General features: G+C 39.1%; 1 protein-coding gene across 1 annotated transcript; it reads right to left on the minus strand.

Moving 5' to 3' along the window:
* Window positions 1-5695: 5695 nt before the first annotated feature.
* On the minus strand, window positions 5696-18767 carry sgpp1b (sphingosine-1-phosphate phosphatase 1b). The gene is made up of 3 exons (XM_046868968.1): window positions 17748-18767; window positions 11253-11342; window positions 5696-9253 (listed from the first exon to the last, which is right to left on the minus strand). Exons 1-3 carry the CDS (start codon window positions 18405-18407, stop codon window positions 8702-8704), a joined length of 1302 nt encoding a protein of 433 aa, XP_046724924.1. The 5' UTR covers window positions 18408-18767; the 3' UTR covers window positions 5696-8701.
* Window positions 18768-19698: the final 931 nt, after the last annotated feature.

Genomic DNA, 19698 nt, shown 5'->3' on the forward strand with positions numbered 1-19698 from the left:
GTTCACAATGTCAATACAATCTCCCAAATCCATAGATATTGATTACTGCACTTTCTGCTTCATCGTTCTCTTTATTTGCTGGTCAGATCTAAAGGAAACTTAGAGCCCTAAATATGTTTCTCCTGTAGCCCAGGTCCAAGCCACTTGCAGCTACTGCAATCACGCTGTTTACCTCATTAGTGTAGCATACAGTAACCAGATATATGTGATTAATTCTGCAGTAGGTCTGAGGACTTAGGTCATGCCCTTACTCACATGTAAGTACTGCCTTGGCTCAGGCAAATTGAATGTAAAGACTTCTGAAGGAAGGTACAATATCAGTAGAAATATATTTCAAATGCTTCTTTGTAAAGTTTAATAAGTTTCACATTTTTAATATACCTGAAAATCATTTTGCACATATTTACCTGATAGAAACAGCAAAGAAAACACAGCAAGACAGATTGCTGAGTTTTTCTTCTTTTAACTGTTAAATCCTTATCCAATGCAGATTATTTAAAACCATAAAAACATCCAGATTCAAATAATTCAACAAATGTGACCAAATAAGCAAATTTTGAGAACTAAATAAGCAGTGTTTTTTTCCCTATATGGAAAGCAGGGCACATTGTAGAGTCAAAATTACAGTGACCAAGTTAATTTATCTACAGTACTACATTGACACATTTTTTCACTTTTACTGATAACGGGTTATGCAGTGGAGATCAAAAAGAACAATGATCAAGAAGGAGGAAAACTCATTTTCTACACATGCCTGGCACCACGTCTGGGTATAATTTTAACACAAATTGTTGCACAATATAGGGAACCAACCCCAGCCATTAGGGTTGCACAAGCCAGTCCACTCTTAGTGCCGGTCCCAAGCCCGGATAAATGGGGAGGGTTGCGTTAGGAAGGGCATCAAGCGTAAACATGATCCGCTGTGGCGACCCCTAATGGGAGAAGCCGAAATAAAGTTTATATTTATTTGCAGGTGTTTGCATTTTTCCAAACAAAAGGCATTCTATTTTTACATTCCATTTTTATATCCATATACAGGTTTCCCAAACAATGCGTTGTGACAATATGCTGTGAGTAAAACCACACTTGGTCTCCATTCGTGTAAGAAGATGTTCCACTAGATTTTTAATGGTGCTTGAAAAGATTTCATTCCACCACAAGGGTGCTCATAAAATCAAGTTCTAAATTGAGGTTTGGAGGCCTGGGGTATAATTGTGTGCCTCCAAATTTGTGTTGGGAATAACCACATATGGCTGGAAAAATTTAAACATTTGTAATATAATGTGTATATGTACAACTACTCACAGTACAAGTATTCACAGCGCTTCACTTATAGTGCTTATGTTATAGCTTTTTTGGATTTAATTCATTATTATCCTCAAAATTCTCCTATTTTAATCGCTCACAATTAAATTCCACTACTGACTTATAAAGCAATAAATGGTCTTGCGCCACAACATCTGAGCTAACTTTTGTTACATTATGATCCACCTATCGTGGTCTTCATGGTCTTTTCCGGGTGGGTGGTCATCTTAGCTAGGCGTATTTAAATCGCCCACAATGTTTGCAATTTCCCTGCTTAAGGATGCTGTTTTCTTCTATTCTTTGTCCTGTTCTTTGACTACAGTGTATGCCTGAGTCAGACTTTGCCTACTGCTCCTGTCCTCCTGTTGCTATAAAAGACTTTTCATTTTAACTCTTGTCTGCTTTCTGCAGACAAGAGTCCAACCTGTTGGTGCCTGATGGTATCATCTGGCCAGCCATGGACCCCACAGATGCACCAAACATGCAGGCACTCATTGTCTGGCCCAGACTGCCTCTGCTTATGATTGTCAGCTTCAGGAACTCTGTGAAGTCACCTAAAAATTGGTCAGCTCCCCCAGTGCCTTCATCATGGCTGCTTTCACTTTTTAGAACCCTCGTCTCAGCCTCAGCCCATAGATCTTCAACCGAAAAGGAGAGACATTGTTTGAAGTGACTGTGTCTCTACAGCAGAGAGTTGGGTCACATGGCCTACTCTTGTCGAGCAAAAGGCAGGGCTCATTGCTGAATGGGGCTGCCAAACATATACACAGATACGAACTGTGTACACAATAAACTATATAATCTAAATTAATACTGTATACAGAAAGTGGCTTTGAATGAGAAGTAGTGCAATTTTGAATGTAAAGGTGAAATTGACTGTCCAAACATATATGCATGTACACATTTACATTAACATTTGTGGCGTTTAGCAGATGCCCTTGTCCAGAGCGACATACAAAAGTGCTTTGAGTCTCTAGCAAAGAATAAATCTACACTGGTATGCTAGATTACAAACTTAATATAAATACACAATAAATACACAATCTAGAATGAAATAAATATTGTATACAGAATTGTGAGTTTGTATGAAATGTAGTGCAAATTAAAATATGAAAGTGAAAGTGACTTTCCATAGGTTTTTGGAGGGGGGGTAGTGACTAAATGCAGTGGGGAACAAACTGTTCTTGTGGCATTAGGTAAGGGACTGCAAGAGTTTGTTTGCAGGATGAGAGCTGTTGGCTGCAATCTTGTCTGCATGTCTCTGGGTCCTGGAGACGTAAAGCTCTTGGAGAGATGGGAGACTGCAGCTGATCACCTTCTCAACAGAGTGGATGACACACTGCAGCTTGCCCTTGTCCCTGGCTGTAGCTGCAGCAAACCAGACCGTGATGGAGGATGTGAGGATAGATTCAATGATGCCAGTGTAGAAGTTCACCAACATCTTTGAAGGGAGGAGAAAGTTTTTCAGCTGCTGCAGGAAATATGTCCTCTGCTGAGCCTTCTTGGTGAGGGAGATGATGCTCTGGAGCTGATGGTGGTGCCCAGGAAGCTAAAGGACTTGACAGATGTCAGCGGAGAGTCACAGAGGATGACAGGGGGGGGGCTGGCTCTTTCCTGAAATCCACTATCATTTCCATTGTCTTGAAAGAGTAGTGCTCCAGGTTGTTCATGCTGCACGATGACACCAGACAGTCCATCTAATTTCTGTTGGCTAACTTGTCCCCATCAGAGATGAGGTTGATGAGGGTGGTATCATCAGCAAACTTCAGGAGTTTAAAAAATAATTCATGCAATGTAAAATTTAAAAAATGACCATCATATCAGACAAAGTTGTGGAGAGTTGAACAGAACCAATCTCCCAATCCATAGCTATTGGCCTGAAAAAATTTCTCTTGTAGCCCAGGTTCAGGTCCAAGCCACACAGACGCGGTGTACCCAGGAGCTGCACTTGCAGCTAATGAAATCATGCTGTTTAACTCAGTCGTTCTGCAGTAAGTTTGGGCATCACTTCAGGTCATGCTCTGACACATAGAAATACTGCCATGGTTCAGACAAACTGATGGTGAAACTCCTGAAGGGAAAAATAATAGAATATAATAGAATATATATATGAATAGAAATATTTCAAATACTTTATAGTTAAATTTACAATATATCTAAAAAATTAACTTTGGGCAAACAGGCTGGGGTGCAGTCAGCGTTCTAATTCATCCCAAAGGTGTTCAGTAGTGCGGAGTTCAGAGCTCTATAGCAGGAGATCTTTTACTCCAAACCATGTAAAGCATATCCTAATGGAGCTGGGTCTGGGTCTGCAGGGTTAAGTGAAGTGAAAATGTTGTATTCCAGCTCATTTAAACATTCTATACAATTGTGTGTTTTTCAACAGTTTGGGGAAATACGACATATTTTGATAAAAATATTTAAAAAATCCTGCTGGTCTTCAAAACCATCAATATATTCAGTAGACGTGTTTTTACCCAGATGTAAGAGCAAACAGAGAGTTTTGTCCTCTCAAAATTTAACATGTTCCTGTTGTGCACAGACCAATTCCGATTCAAAATAATTTTTTATTTATTACTTTTTTTTTTTTTACAAGGTTCACTTTATGACAATATGTTTAAGAACTACTTTCACATATATTTGTGCTATTCTTCACAATGATCAAATAAAAGGAAGAACTCAGATCCAAGAAAACAGAAAAAAACACTCAACCAAATAAACCGCCTGTTTATATAGGACTGAATAATTTCCCAAACATTTCTTGATTGAAACCATCAAAAATTATGTAGCTATATACGATACACACACACACACACACACACACACACACACACACTCAATGGTTTTAAATATCAGGACATAATCAAAATTATCTGGCACTTGACATTACACTCTCATTATTTATTTTACAAAGAATTCAGCCAAAAAGAAAAACCCATGTGAAAAACTAAGTACACCTTATGATGTAATAGATTGTAGAAACACCTTGAGCGAAAATAACCTGAATCTAATTTCAACGAATCACAATGAAAGCATTAAAGATGTACTTAATTTTTTACACACAGCTTTTCCATTTGGCTTTTTTTTTTCTGAAAATCAATAATGATAGTGAAATATGTCATGTGTTGTTCATCTGAGGCTGTATTTACCTCATTTTAAGACCTGATTAAGCACCAGTTAATTTTTTTATGTCGTAAAACTTTCTTCACTTGACCAAATATACAAACGTTGCTGTACATTGACAGTAAAGTTAATGATATTCTAATTAACTAACTATATTCAGGTAATATGGTGATGATATTCTGAAAATGAACGACAATTGTGTTTATTTACCTACCAGTCTTATGGTCAGGTGTCCACAAACAATAGTCCATAAAGGTACATTTTTATCTAATCCTATTTTATCACCAACTTATATAAACTAACAAATAACTTCAAGTGACAACAGCAACAGATTCCAATATGTAGTATTTTTTTCTCTTAAAATAATTAACATTGAGAAACCAGTTGGTGAAAATAAAATAAAAATCACAATACAATCATGATGCAAATGATGCAGATCAGGTGGAAAAAACACCTCATGCCGTCCCACTATCACCAAGCTACCACTTTAGGGCCCTGGAGCAAGGCCCTTAACCCTCTTTACTCCAGGGCTGCTGAATCACGCGCTCTGATGTAAAGAATAATTTTTCATTGTCTTTTTTTTTTTTATAAGGTGGAGCCTCTGAAGGAAATTAAAACCAGCTTGTAAAACAGTGGCTTTAATTTGCAATAAAAAGAAAACATTAGGTGTGTGAGGGAGACCTCAGTGAGACATTATATTATATTTAAAAAAAAACTTTGACGACCAATCTTACAGTCAAATCTTTGAGGATCATGCCATTTTGGTTATATGGGGATGTTTTATGTCTGATTTCACATAGAACTCCCCCAATAAGTGTGTTGAAAATTGTGCCACTTTTTTCTTAAAAGGAGAAAATTCAGACAATTCTGCATATTGAGGAGTGAAAGAATGAAGGATGGAAGGAATGAAGATGTGAAAGTCTACTGAAATAAGTCTGTAATGAGTCCAAAATGAGGTCTAACAAATGTAAAGTATTTAATTAAAATGTTCCATTTATTTAATTTGATTGAATTAATTAAGAAGAAATTGTATTCGTCTTTCAAATAAAATAAAATAAAACTCCTCCTAAAACATTTTATTTGTGCTCTGTAAATTCTTACCACTAGGTTGTGCTCATGTTACAGGTCATCCATGGTCAGGTGTCCACAAACTTTAGTCCATATGCTTATTCAAAGTGGAAAAAATATCACAAAAGTTGCTAATAACAAGTGCAGTTTATTTTATATATATATATATATATATATATATATATATATATATATATATATATATATATATATATATATATATATTACAGCATAGTTAGAGTGAACGACAAAAGACAGCTGTTGTAATGGCATTGCTTTTTCTTTTGCAATTGCAATAAAAATAATAAAATAAAACTCTGCATTTTTTACGTAAACTACGCAAACATTGAGATCTTGTAAAACACAAACAGTCAATCAGATAAAACAGATTCAGAAAACATTCAGGCCCACGGTAATCTCTCTCTCGACACTGCACCTATCACCCCGTAAAGACGGCGTGAGGTTGAGTGTGCGCTTAGGGGGCGCTATCTATCCTCCATGTTACTCTATTCAGTCTAAAAGACAACAAATGACAACACAGTAAACTGTAACTATACACACATTGGTTTCTTGGATTATCCATTCGAGTCGAGTCAATCTTACGTGTGTACGTACAACGTGAATCTATTCTTTAAAAAATAAAATAAAAATTAAAAGTGTGTAAATTACATATCAGGATCCTGCTTTCAGGAGCTAAGGAGAAGGATGACATTTCCCTATTGTACATACAGTGCAAATATTATGCTGTATATTAATTGATGTTTAGAATGCATAGTAGGATATTTGCTGAATATATGCTTCATCTATTAATCTTAGAATTCAAATCAACAGACAGGAAGTTGCTGATTATTATTAATATTATTGCTTTATTTGTGGACATGTATTGTGGGCATTAAAGGCACAGCGGCTGCTACACTGAAATGACCAAGCTTCAAGCCTCATTTCCTGCCTAATAACTCCATCGCGCATGCTACAATCGGACCCTGTTTCTTAGACCAATGGTCAAGATCGGTGCGGATTTTGATCCCATCCTAGTGGCTTCTGTTTAAATCGCATCTTGCACCTGTCACATAACAGCTACCACATACTTAGTGCTATCTGCCCTCTTCCTCATACATTACCTCACAATCTTCTCACATCATCCAAAGAGTTCCGCTGCCCCTCCTACCCAGAGAGTACGGCCAATATATATAGTGACATGCTATATATTGAAAACTATATTTATGGGAAACTATATATTTATGGGAGACTGTTGACTGGGTTCTATGTCCTGTTCTGCAGCATACCTACATGCCTGCATAGCTAAGTTTAAAAATCCTGCATAGTCTGTAGTTATGTATTGGCTTTGCTCTGTTGTACACACATCTTCAGTAGCACACAATAAAGTGTAACCGTACGAAAACATACGCCGTACGACATATCGATGAAATCGTTAGATCGTGAAAGTGACAGTAGGGCAAGAAATTTTTACAAATATACAAATATATCCAGATATAACAATACTTATCTGTCCTGGCCTACATGTATACAAACCAATGTACTATAACCTCTGTAGGCACAAAAAAGCATCCCGTGAGTTTTCATTCTGCTTTTACTCAACCATGAAATGGTGTATTGAACTAATTGGTCCAGAATGTCCAGCTATTGTTGTTTTTTCCGATATATATATATACATATACACACACCTGCACTAATTAACCTGCATTCACACAATCTTCTGATCAAAATCCCACTTTTCTCAAATCCCGCTGTCCTCAAAAACGACTCCTCTCATAACGTACCTGACCTCCGTTACGTCCGAACGATTTGAAAATCTTTAGCGAATTACACTACAACGTAGATTTTGAATAAAAGTGGTCTTGCCCAATGTGTATAAATGGTCAAATGCAGCAGCCTTTTGGGCTTCTATGATCTCAAATCAGGACAGACCACACCCACAAGTGCCAACGCTAACTAACCCTATCACCTGCGTCTTGCTAGTGAGAATGCAGAACAAACAAACAAACAAAATTATGGCCTGACGACGATGTAGAGCCCACGGACACATGCACGTGTAAGAGCAGTGCATTCTGGGAAACAGTGCATTTCTTTGAAAACAGTACCACAAACAATCAGTCTTAAATAGCAGACTTCTCTAAGATTACACAGTAGACGTTGAATTATTTTTTTTTTAAACAATCATTAACAAAACAAAAACGAAAATGTAATTTAGTTATCAGAAAATGCCCATAGAGCCAAAGTTAGAAACGATTGTTTAAGCGCAATAGCAGCACGAGCGGGCAGGGTTTAATCCTGACTGGAACTAAGTAACAAAAGTGAAGTCTGGGAGAGCGGTCATGTGTGATAAACCAGCACGGCTACTGGGAATACACTACCTGTAGGTCTCGCTGAAGATTCTTGTTGACGACAAGAATTTTTGACTGCCTGCTTTCAAGAGGAAGGAGGAAATCGGAAAGCAGAAAGTAAATCAGAAAAAAAAAAAAAAAAAACGTGATCGCTCTCTCCCAACGTCTGTTTCCATTTTAGATAGTTAGAGAGGACTTTTTTATTAATATTAATAATCAATACGGGAATGATCATTCTGAATTATTTGTGCTAGAAAGTGGTTCAATCTTTAAAAACTCAAAGGTTGGCTTCAGTGTTTAAAAGGTTTTAACCCCCCCGTCAGTTAGGCCACGTAGGTCTCCCAGGTTCAGTCATTTGCAGAAATATTTCAGTCGAACAAATCAATGTACAAAAAGTCCTTGATCCCAAATAATGGAATCTCACTCAGGGGGGGAAAAAAAAAGACTTCAAGTGTCCAAGGTGCTGCTGATAAAGTGAAAAGTCTATAAACTTGCAGTCACAGGCTTTGAGAACATATATGTGCCTATTGGCGATGTCTAGTAATAAAAAACATTCGGTGCACTTCTGCAAAAATCCTCGTGCACCGATCCTAACCCTTCATTTTTATATTGTCAGAAAAACAAATTATAAGGATGCAAACCCTGAAATCAAGCGTAGATTTAGAAAAATAAAAGAGTCTGCTCTAAATTGTGTTTACGTATACTGCTGAATGGAAGCCATTGGCAGTGCAGGTTTTCTGGTAAACTTATTCTCAAAAGATTGGGTATCTTTTTTTAAGAATTATAATTATTTTTTTTGTCTTGGATAAACTACAGCGCTGAAATAATCCTAGCTCAGTTTTATTTTGTGCTTCGGCCTTTCAGGACAAGCCGACACAGCTGAAAATGAAGGGGATGAGGAAGAAGGCACTGAACCCTACGGTCCAGTAAACGATATATCGGTAGGGAAGCTCGACCTGCATGTGCTGTCTGGCTTTGCGGACGTCCCGGCTCGAGACCCCGACGATGCGGCACACCAGGGGGATGGTGAGAGCCTTCATGACCCCCCTTGTGACTATCAGCATGACCACGCCAAGTACAAAACGGAGCAAGCTCCACCCGAAGAGGCCCACGCTGAGAGCCGGAGCCTGCATAGGTAGCATGGAGGCGGGAGGATCGTGGATCAGGGCCAGCTGGTAGTTGAGGTGGGTTGCGACGGCAATGCCCGCGCCCGTGCCCAGGATCTGAGCGGTGTCGCCTCTAGACGTGCTCCACGTGTCCAGGGTGAAGGAGAAAAGCCCCAAGACGGCATGGAGAGACACAACGAAAATAGGAGCATAACTGGAAGACCGGTTAAACGTGTCGATGGCTTCCAGGCATGGGCTGAAAATAGCGAGGATAAGCAGGCTGTACAGGAAACCAGCAATTACGTCCTGTGAGAACAAAAGAAAGGTAAGATACATCAAGCCAAAAGTATGCAAACACCCGACCATATGTAGTTCTTCCAAAACCTTTTGCTACAAAACTGTATAGAATATCATTGTACGCTGTAGATAAAACTCAAACCTTTGCCCATATAAGGTATAGTTATCAGAATATAGATATTATATCACATTGCCCAGTTCAGGTAAACGCTGAGCTTAAATTTTAACGCAGATATTTATGACGATTATAAAGACTTGTTGACACACATTTCTTCAAATTGACTGATTTAAAGTTCACCTTTGGTCTCGATTTCATGCCGGAGCTGGACTTTGCACGTTAAATGTGCAAGATGAGTTAATAGTAAATAAAATCATTCAAGTAAAAAATTTTTAAAAATAAATAAATAAATAATGGAAGTGAATGAATTCGATTAAAATAAAAATTTCCTGAACACATATTCAAACATAATTTATAAAAAACTACTTTTATTTTTAGAGCAAATTCTTCTTCTTATTCTATATTATTCTCATACATTTTCCAAATGAGCAAATCTTTTATTAGCTCAACAGCCCCCTTGTGTCAGAGGTGTCACAGCTGGAACTCATAAGGATATTCTCTTTCATGTAATCAAGCTGTGTGTGTGTGTGTGTGTGTGTGTGTGTGTGTGTGTGTGTGTGTGTGTAATGGTATACAGGGCACCTTGAGTAACAGGAACCTTTAAACCCGGATCATGAACATTTAACCGGAACTTCTAACACCAAGTTTATTAGGTTAGGTTATCACATGGTAAATAATTGATGATTGACATGACATGCAAGTCTATTTTATATATATATATATATATATATATATATATATATATATATATATATATATATATATATATATATATATATATATATATATATATATAAAAACAAAGTAAGGAGTTAATACACAATATGTCCCAAACTAGTAGGACGCCTGACTTTTCCAGCCGTAAAAGACTTTCCACAAAGTGTTGGAGACACACAGTTGTATAAGATGTCTTTGGAAAGTAGCATTAAATGTCCCCTTCAATTGACCAAGAAGAACCAAACCAGTTCCAGCATCACAATGCCCCTGTGCACAAAGCCATCTGCATGAAGATATGCTTTACATGGGATTTGAAGATCTCCTACTATAGAGCTCTGATCTCAACCCTACTAAACACCTTTGGACTGAATGTGATCACTGACTGCACCCCAGGCCTCCTTATCTCACCTACATCAGTCCCTGACTTTACTACAATCCTTGTAGCTGAATGAGCACAAATCTACACAAGCACTCTCCAAAATCTAGTGGAACATCTTCCTAGGAGAGGGGATATTATAAGATATTATAACAGCGAATGGAGAGTAAATATGGAATCCGATGTTCAAAAAGCATTTTTTGTTTTTTTTATTAATTATTGGCGCACACAGCAGACTAAAGCATCATAACAATATGATTCATGAAGGAGGTACATATTTATTTACTTGTAGATTTTGTGAAGTCCTCTCATAAATATCGCATGCCTTATTGCCCTATTTCTTTTAGATACTGCTGGTCCCATTGGGATCGATTGATCGGTCTGTCTGTCTATCATTTACAATAATATGTGCTGATCTGTTACAATTGTTTTTAGATATTTTACTGTCATAAATTAATGTAAGTCTGTGGAAGAGAGAAATTTACCCCTATAAAGAAATGTATTAATCTGTCAGTGTTTTTAAAAAACACAAATTAAAACTTTTATGTAAAAAATAATCAATTGGTGATAAAAAAAATGTAACCTTTGTACATGCTGCAGGAGGAAGGTTAGGGTTAGTCTTGAGCATTCTTTCAATTAATTTGTGTCAAAGGTTTGTAAAGATTTAACCGAGCCAAGGTTATGTAAGAATGGCAAAGAGAAAAACAACAACAAATAAAACAAAAGGATTTATGTTGAATGTGAACGCTGTGCATGAAAGTGTGTGTGTGTGTAGTGTTATTTTTGTAGTGGCTTACCAGGACAGAGTGCATGCCCATGTAGACGCGGCTCACACACACCAACAAGCTCCAGGTTAAGGCCAAAGTGAGCCCGAGAAAGTACGGATACTGGGAACAAACCAGACAAACAAAACAAAAACAATGAAAACAATAATTTTTTAAACAGAATCTCCTTTAAGCAGCTAAACAAATAAGATGATACCTCGTTTAACTTCTGCATACAATACACAACTAACAAATATACAGTAATCCCCCCTTTACCGCGGTTCGAATCTCGTGCCCCTGGTTTATCGCGGGATTTGTTAAGCTGATTTTGAAATAAATAATGTAAATACACTAGGGTGTACATAAAATCGCATTTTTGGGTGGTTTTTCGTTAATCGTGTGTGGTTTTGGAAAGTTACCACCGCAATAAACGTGGGTATAACTATAATACTGTATAACTAAAGTATATAAGAACAGGGGCATGTTCTGTACATCATTACATGTCATTTTAAATGGATAAAAAAAACAAAAACTATGATGTAAGAATCGGTGCACTCCTGAGGAAAATAATCAACCAATGGTTTTCAGATAAACTGTACTGTACAATCTACCTCATGCTCCTGCTACTGAAATTAAATCTGTCCTAAAAATAAGCAAAAATAAAAGCAGATGTGTGCCATGGGTCTACAATTTGGGTAAAAAGTTGGATGTTTGGTTTTGATTTATGCCTTAATTACACTTGCGGGGAAATTATCATGAAGCGTGCAGGCCTACATGATCCTGAGAAAAATGTAATGGCAACATGAGGATAAGAAAAAAGGCAGAAGTGAAAAGGCAAAAAAAAAGAAAACCAGAAGGAGGCTCAAAATGGCACAATTTGAGATGTGTCCCTCTTTTGGCCCAGAACACACTGCACTGTACACACTTTACATTGTGTGTACTATGGCTCTGATTTTTTTAGTTGATTGTAAAACCGTCTATAGATGCCAGGATTAAATAAAATGCGACATTCTGAAGATCAAAGAGTTCGTCTAAGACCTGGAGAGGGTTGTGCGGGTTGAGAGCGTAAAGCTCACTGATCATTGATGTAGCACATGTTCCTGGGGACTTTTTTTTTCATTGGCAACATAATCAGTTCTGATGACCTGCATCTAAAAAGTCACGTGACCCATTGCACTAAAAACAGTTTGGCTAAATGATATGAGACGCTGTATGACACCACACTTGACATCTCTCACACACACACACACACACACACACACACACACACACACACACTATCAAATTAATCTAAATGACAGTTTAACTGTGTGTGTGTGTGTGTGTGTGTGTGTGTGTGTGTGTGTGTGTAAGAGAGTATGTTAACCACAAGCTGGGGGAGGGGTGACTGCTGGAACGGGACAAAAGTAAAAATGTCTCTACAGAAAACACTATCAATGTTAAATTTAATTGATTCAATAGATTTATCAGTAATAAATCTAATCTAATAAATGTAATCTGTATTACATTACAGCACATTACAGCACATCGCTGTTGCATTCTCAAATCGGACTGGTCAAAAGCAGCACGGGATTGTACACAATTGTACATTTTCTCCTCCTTTTTTCCCCCATTAACTTCAGGAGAAAGAGAAAATGTGTATGTGACATATATAAACCATTAAATGTAGCCACAAATGGATAAAAAGGGTTTATAATAAAAATAAATAAATAAAAATCAGAACTGTTGGCAGATTTCTGTGCCTTAAGCAGAATAAAATATAGAAATGCATATTGCATAAAACATAGAAATGCATGTGGCTATAGGAAAATATATAACTACTAAAAGATGACCCTGGGAGGTGAGAAGTGACTCTAGGACATGACCCTGGAATTTGACTCCCTGGAGGTGACCCTGGAATCTGACTTTGGGAAGTGACTCTGGGTGGTGACCCCAGAATCTGACTCTGGGAAGTGACTCTGGACTCTTTGGGAAGTTTCGATAGGAGATGATCCTGAAAAGGAATCTGGCCCTGGGGTGGGTAAAGTAAACTGGCTAGGAGGTGAGAGGTGACCCTAAAAATCGTCTCTGGGAGGTGAGAAGTGCTATGGAACGTGACCCTGGAAGGTGACATTGATTCACTGTTTCAACCCACTGTTGATTATTTTCCCATACTGGTGTAAATATGAAATATGAGTGATTGATTCCTTGCGAAATGTGTCATGTGCATTGGACTCCAAGTGCACAAACAACTATCAATTGCAAAGCAAGTATACAGCTAGTATGCACTACACAGGCACAAACTACAACACACACACACAAACACACACACACTAAAACAGGGAAATGTTACAGGATTGGTAAGCGATATCAGCAGAGAAAGCTGCTGCATATGAATTCACCACTTCTCATGAATCAGCTTCTCACATCTGCTTTTCCCCTCTCTCTCGCTTGCTCTCTCTCTCTCTCTCTGCTGTGTAGAAAAAGAAGAAAATAATTGAAGGGTTTGAAAGTTGTGCATGTGTCCTGACCGCACCTCATGCCCCTCGACCACATGACAAACGATCTGTACCATGGAGGAAAAGAGGAACTGAGCTCCTTCATTCCTCCGATCTATCATCAGGGTAAAAATCATCTGCCACAGATTACAGAGCAGTGCGTGTGTGTGTGCGTGTGTGCGCGTGTGTGCGAAAGAGAGGAGTCAGCTGAGGACAGAGAAAACGTTACGGCAGAACGTATACTCATGATTCTAATCCTTCACGCTTCAAAATTTGGTTGTAAAACCTCGAAATGAGTGTGAGTGATCTGATCTTGGAACGAGACGCGAGTCGTGGTTCGTGTTGGTTTTCACAAGCGTTTTGGTGAGCTCAGGTCCCCCACAATGCACTGTGCCTGAAACAAAGCTCCTGTGCTTGTCTTATCTTGTTTGTGGTGCTATGAGGAATAGAAAAGAGACAACATGTTTTGCAGACAAACTGTGAGAGTGCTGGAGTGTTTGCGTGTGATTGAGGCGGAATGTAACCAGCTGTCCTGCAAGACACCACAGGAAAATGCTGAGCAAGCTTATGAACACCAGATCATTAGGAGAAGTTAAACTGTGTCTGTTTCTCTCTCTCTCTCTCTCTCTCTCTCTAACACTCACACACACACACACACACACACACACACACACACAGAGACAGAGACACACAAAGACATACACAGAGCATTTTTTTCTAAATCACTATGAGATGGAAACATTGTGAAAAACTATACTAAGGAAAAGATAGAAGGGAAAAAAGACAGACAGAGAAAAGAGAATGACTAAAGAACTAAGAGAGAGGGAGGAAAAAAAACTGGAGAAAAAGGAACAGAGTGCTAGTGAGACAACAAAGTATAGGACGGAGCAAGTAAAAATGAGAGAAGGAGACAGAGATGGTGAGGGTGAGGGTAAAGGAGAGAACAATTGCATGTGAAAAGCAGAGAAAGGAAAAGAATGGGAGAATGGAAGGGGTGCAGGAGACAAAGAGAGAGTGTATTCAAGTCATCTAAATAAGATTTAACTAAAATTAGACCAAATGTGACACCGTGAAAGAGAGAGACAGAGAAAAGGAGGGAAAAATAAGTGTGTGTGAGAGAGAGAGAGAGAGAGAGAGAGAGAGAGAGAGAAAGAGTGAGAAAGAGACCGAAGTTAACTAATTTATCAGCAGAGTTGCTTATCTCTGTATGTCCTAAGTCAAAAGTCACAAAAGAAAAAATCAGACTTGCACATATGAAAAAAACACAACTCTCTCTTTCACTCTCTTTCTCCCTCCCTCAACTCATTACTGCTACTTCTGTATATTAAAACAATGCGTGTATAAAAATACGTCCAGAACTTAGTGCCCAGTTCCCAAACCACAGACCAGTCTCTCCAACTCAGTCATCATACGACACGTAACAAAGCTAACGCCTCGAATCTCGTCCCCTTTTATCTCTAATCCGGACTCAGGATAATAATGGACTGCGATTCCCGAGCACGCAAACAAATGCTGTCTTTATGCTGAGCTTTTACAAAGTGAACAATGAAATGTAGGTGGATCGCATTTCTTACCGACAAAGAGTCTCTGTACTGTTTTGTGTCTAACAGAGACATTATGTTCTGCACCTGCTGTACACTGGGATTATACAAAGACGTAGGGAATAAACTCCGCCGTGCCGTCAAGAGGAAAATAATCCACGAGATTATGAACTCCATGGAGTTGAACATTTATCACAGGGTGAACCATTACTTTCTCATATGTTCTTGGGCTTAATGTCTGCATCACATGTTGTTTCCTGTTATTGCTTAGGTTATAGCCTGCACCAGGCTTTACTTTCTCTCCAAGATGTCTTCTGTCTTGTAAAGTCTTGTCTAAACACTTGGAAAACTTCATGCATGTTCACAAATACTGGAACTGGAGACTCCCTCCACAAACCACAAACATGGAGGGAGAGAAACTATGATCGAAACTCAACAGTGCTGTGATTTTGTGACTGGAGAGCAACCAGTCAGATTTGGGAAAAGCCAAAGCCTGAGATTCAAACAAACAAAAAAACATTTTACATTTAAGCAGATTTGCAGCACTTTGGAATAAACTCAGTGTTCCTGTTAACCCAGGGCCCCCTCCCCTCACCTGGCCCCACCCACGGTGACATCACTGTGTCTCTCGCAGTTGGTGACGCAGAAAAACAAGTTTACCCATAAAGACGATGTTCACTGAAATAGAACGGCGAACAAACAAACAAAAAAGGAACCCCGGAAAACGTTGTCACTGTCCTGAAAGCGAGGTATCAAGGTCAAAACATGAAATGCTTATGTAACACTATAAACCATGAAGCACGTCCTATTCGTGACAAATCTCAGGAACTGAAGCCAAAACATTTGCATGCACATTTACCTTCACAAATCACCTGCGAAACTATTGTGTGTGTTTTTCAGCATACAAAACCCTTTAGCTTGATGTGGATGTACACGCTAACATGTTTAATCTAAGAATTGTTCCGTTAATGTTCGCGATTAATCTGCGTTGCTTTTACCAAAATATTCAATACAAACATTATCTTTGCACAGATTACAAGTCACACCTCGACTAACTTTAGTTTTTTGTTGTTGTTTTCCCTCGGTAAGCAGTTTGGCACTGCGACAAAGAGCAGAAAGAAACAGATAAGTGTCATCAGATAAGCGCCATGTCAGGGCTGTGTAGCTACTATAGCGTGACGATGGAAATCAGCGCTGCTTTAAGGTTCTCGTTCGCGAAACTCCAACTCCAACGCTTTGGTGGTGCTAAATGATAGGAATCCCCAGGTTTAGTTGGGAGGCAGAGCTTTGATCAATTTGATCAGTCAATTAAAAGTGATCACATGCATCAGTGCCTGCCTTTCTGCTCGACTCGGAGTCTACGGCATAGCAAGAAGTACTGGTTATTATTCGTTTTTAACTGGTTAGAACTGGTTGTAACTAATGGCGACTTGAATGAGAGGCTTAAATGGTCAATGTTAAACATTAAAACATTTAAAAAACTAAAATAAAAAAGTATATACTTTAAAACGATAATCATAAGGAGTCGGAAAATGATGCAGTTGCCATGTTAGGTGGTTGAACAGTCATTATGTTTTCATTGTTATGGTACTCTAAGTGGTTGCCAGGTTGTTATGGTACTCCAGAGGGTTGCTACGATACACGAGGTTGTGAAGGTTGTTGCTATGGTACTGCAGGTGATTGATAACTTGTTGCCATGCTACTCGAGGTAATTGATAGGTTGTTCATATGGTACTGCAGGTGGTTGAATGAGCTTTGCTAGATGGTTGCCATGTCGTTGCCATGGTATCCAAGATGATTGTAAAACAGATGGGAGTATGCCATACAGGGTGTTAGCTAGGTGTTACAGGTTGATACACTCCTAGCGTAAAACGTTACACGCTACGAGGCTGCGTATCATTTGATATCAGACTTCATAGAAAGAACCAAACCTTTATAATTTCATATGCTCGCCTTTTCCGATTTCCCACACTTGTTTAAGTCACGTTACTATGCATTGACAAATAAAGCTGCACTGTGCATTATTGCTATCCTACATTTTCATTACATAGGTAATAATGAAATTAATAATTAAATCTGAAAATATGTATAATAGCAATATAATATGCACGTTACCCCCAAGGGATCAGTGGAAAAGGTGTCTTGTAAGAAACTGATCTGTGATGCAGAAGAAGGTTGCAGAGCCTGCTCTAAACAGAGATCTGCGATTACAGAAAATTATGACGTTGTGATGTTACGTCATCAGTGAACGTGTTTTCTATGCAAATCAGCGATAATGAAGATATTTTCAGGTTGTTGGAGAGCTTTATCTGATTTTTTTTTATTTTATTTTTTTTCAGCAAAAACAGATTATAGTGTCTACAGGAAGTATTTAGGATGAAATTTGACTACGCAGATCTGATTCAGGGAAAGATCATAATGATCTCTGCCCGTTCTGGATTTTCTTTTTCGTGTTAGTGGGAATGTAAAGGACAGGGGGTTCTCCAGGAACCTGTGCATCAGGTCCTCACCTCCCAGCGGCCGTAGGTGAGCAGGAAGAGTCCCAGCGGCACGGCGGTCCCGGACATGGCATGTGTGGACGGCATGCTGTACTCGGAGTCGTAGAACACCTCCAGCTTGACCACGGGAGGAGAGGCGGGGCGCGGCCACCGAACCAAGTCCTTCGTGCACTGGCCCAAGTACATGACCAAGACCCAAATGGAGATCAGGCGGCGCGCAGCGTACGGGTCCACGTTCCAGGTAAGGAACGGGAAGAAGCTGATGTAGAACAGCTCGTTGCCAAGTTCGGTGCCGAGTGTAAACACGTAGTATAGGAACCGGTTCGAGATGACGAACTGGTGGCCCGCCTCGCCCGTCAGCGAGTTCTTGCGCAGCGGCCCGCGCGCCACTCCGTCCCCGCCGGGGCCGGGGGACGGATGCGCCAGAGCGCTGTCCCCGGCAGCCCCGTTCGCAGTCCCATTCACCGCGCCGTTTACGTCCCGCTGTTTCCCTTTAACGCGTCGGTCCGGTCTCTTCCGCTGCTCTCTGTCCATCTTCTCACCGCCGCCCGAGTCTCCCGCGCCGTCTCGGTTTCCGGTGAAAGTCCCCCGCACGCCGCACAGCTCCTGAAAGCGGGCGACTTGCTGCGGGTCGTGCAGCCACGCTGCACCCGCACTGAACGCGCTTCCCATGTTTTACTCAGACAAACCCGGCGGCTCCGAGGCTAAACGTGTCAGCGGGTCAGACGAACGACGGAGAGGCGTCTGGTTTATGTTAGCCGGCTACTTCAGCTTCTGTTTAGCTAGCTAGATTAGCTCGCTGCATGGTGAAAAAAAAAAAGAACGCATTTCCGTTGTGAATAAATAACGCGTTCCAGGGTCGTTTCCTGAGTTTAGAAGTTAACCGAGGATAAACCCCGGGACACCAGCAGGACGGCTGGTGCGGAAACACCGTTATCTCGCGCCTACGAACGGAATATCCGGTTCGTGACAGCTCCTTCGCGTAGTCGCAAACGGGGACGAGCACGTAGCTGCGAGGGTGACGCGCACGTAACGACGGGCGAGCAAACACTCGGAAGTGAACGCGCATATACATTACACCACAAGGCAAAATCACAAATTTCAAACAGCATAAATTAACTTTACATTTTTTTTTATTAATTAGTTTAAAATACCTGAAAAATAGACAATTTTTTATGCTACTTTAGTCATTTTGGCAAAATGGTTCACATTTGATTTAGAATATGTCAGTCTTTTTTTTTATTGTAAAAAATAAATCATATATGAAATGTCCAAAGATAGCACTTTGATAATCAGTTTTACATATATAGATATTTCAACAACAACAAAAACATCTCCAGCATTACTCTACAACATTTTGTACATTCATTCAAAACACATTTCAACTATTAAAAGCTAATAGTTGACATTGCATGGCGTAAAAAATAAAAATAAAAAAAGATATATACGCACACAGCAATATATAAACCAAGTATGCACCACTGTTTTGTATTTTTTTTAAAAATCTAAAATACCATATATACATATATGATCATCAGACTAGAAATTGTCTGAAACAGAAGCAAATAAAGAACTCTTACTGTTCAAGGATGGTTTTGATATGTAAACATGTTAAGGCTGATTCATTCATATTTGTAGCAGGAGTGCAATTAAACTGTAAATAGATAAAGAAAAAAAAACAAGAAAAAAAAAAACAAGACAATATTAGAAAAGCTAGATCTTTCCAAAAGGCTAATTCTTTACAACCCTATTCAACTTATAGCTCAACAAAATCTATAGATTCTGACATAAAAGCAATATAATATAATATAATATAATATAATATAATATAATATAATATAATATAATATAATATAATATAATATAATATAATATCTGGAATGTGAAAAACTCCATAAAAATCTGCATGAACAATCACACGGTTGAACACTAGAGGGCAGTAGAGCACAACGAGTCATTTCCT

Source organism: Silurus meridionalis, chromosome 2, assembly GCF_014805685.1.
Source record: "Silurus meridionalis isolate SWU-2019-XX chromosome 2, ASM1480568v1, whole genome shotgun sequence".
Taxonomy (NCBI): Eukaryota; Metazoa; Chordata; class Actinopteri; order Siluriformes; family Siluridae; genus Silurus; species Silurus meridionalis.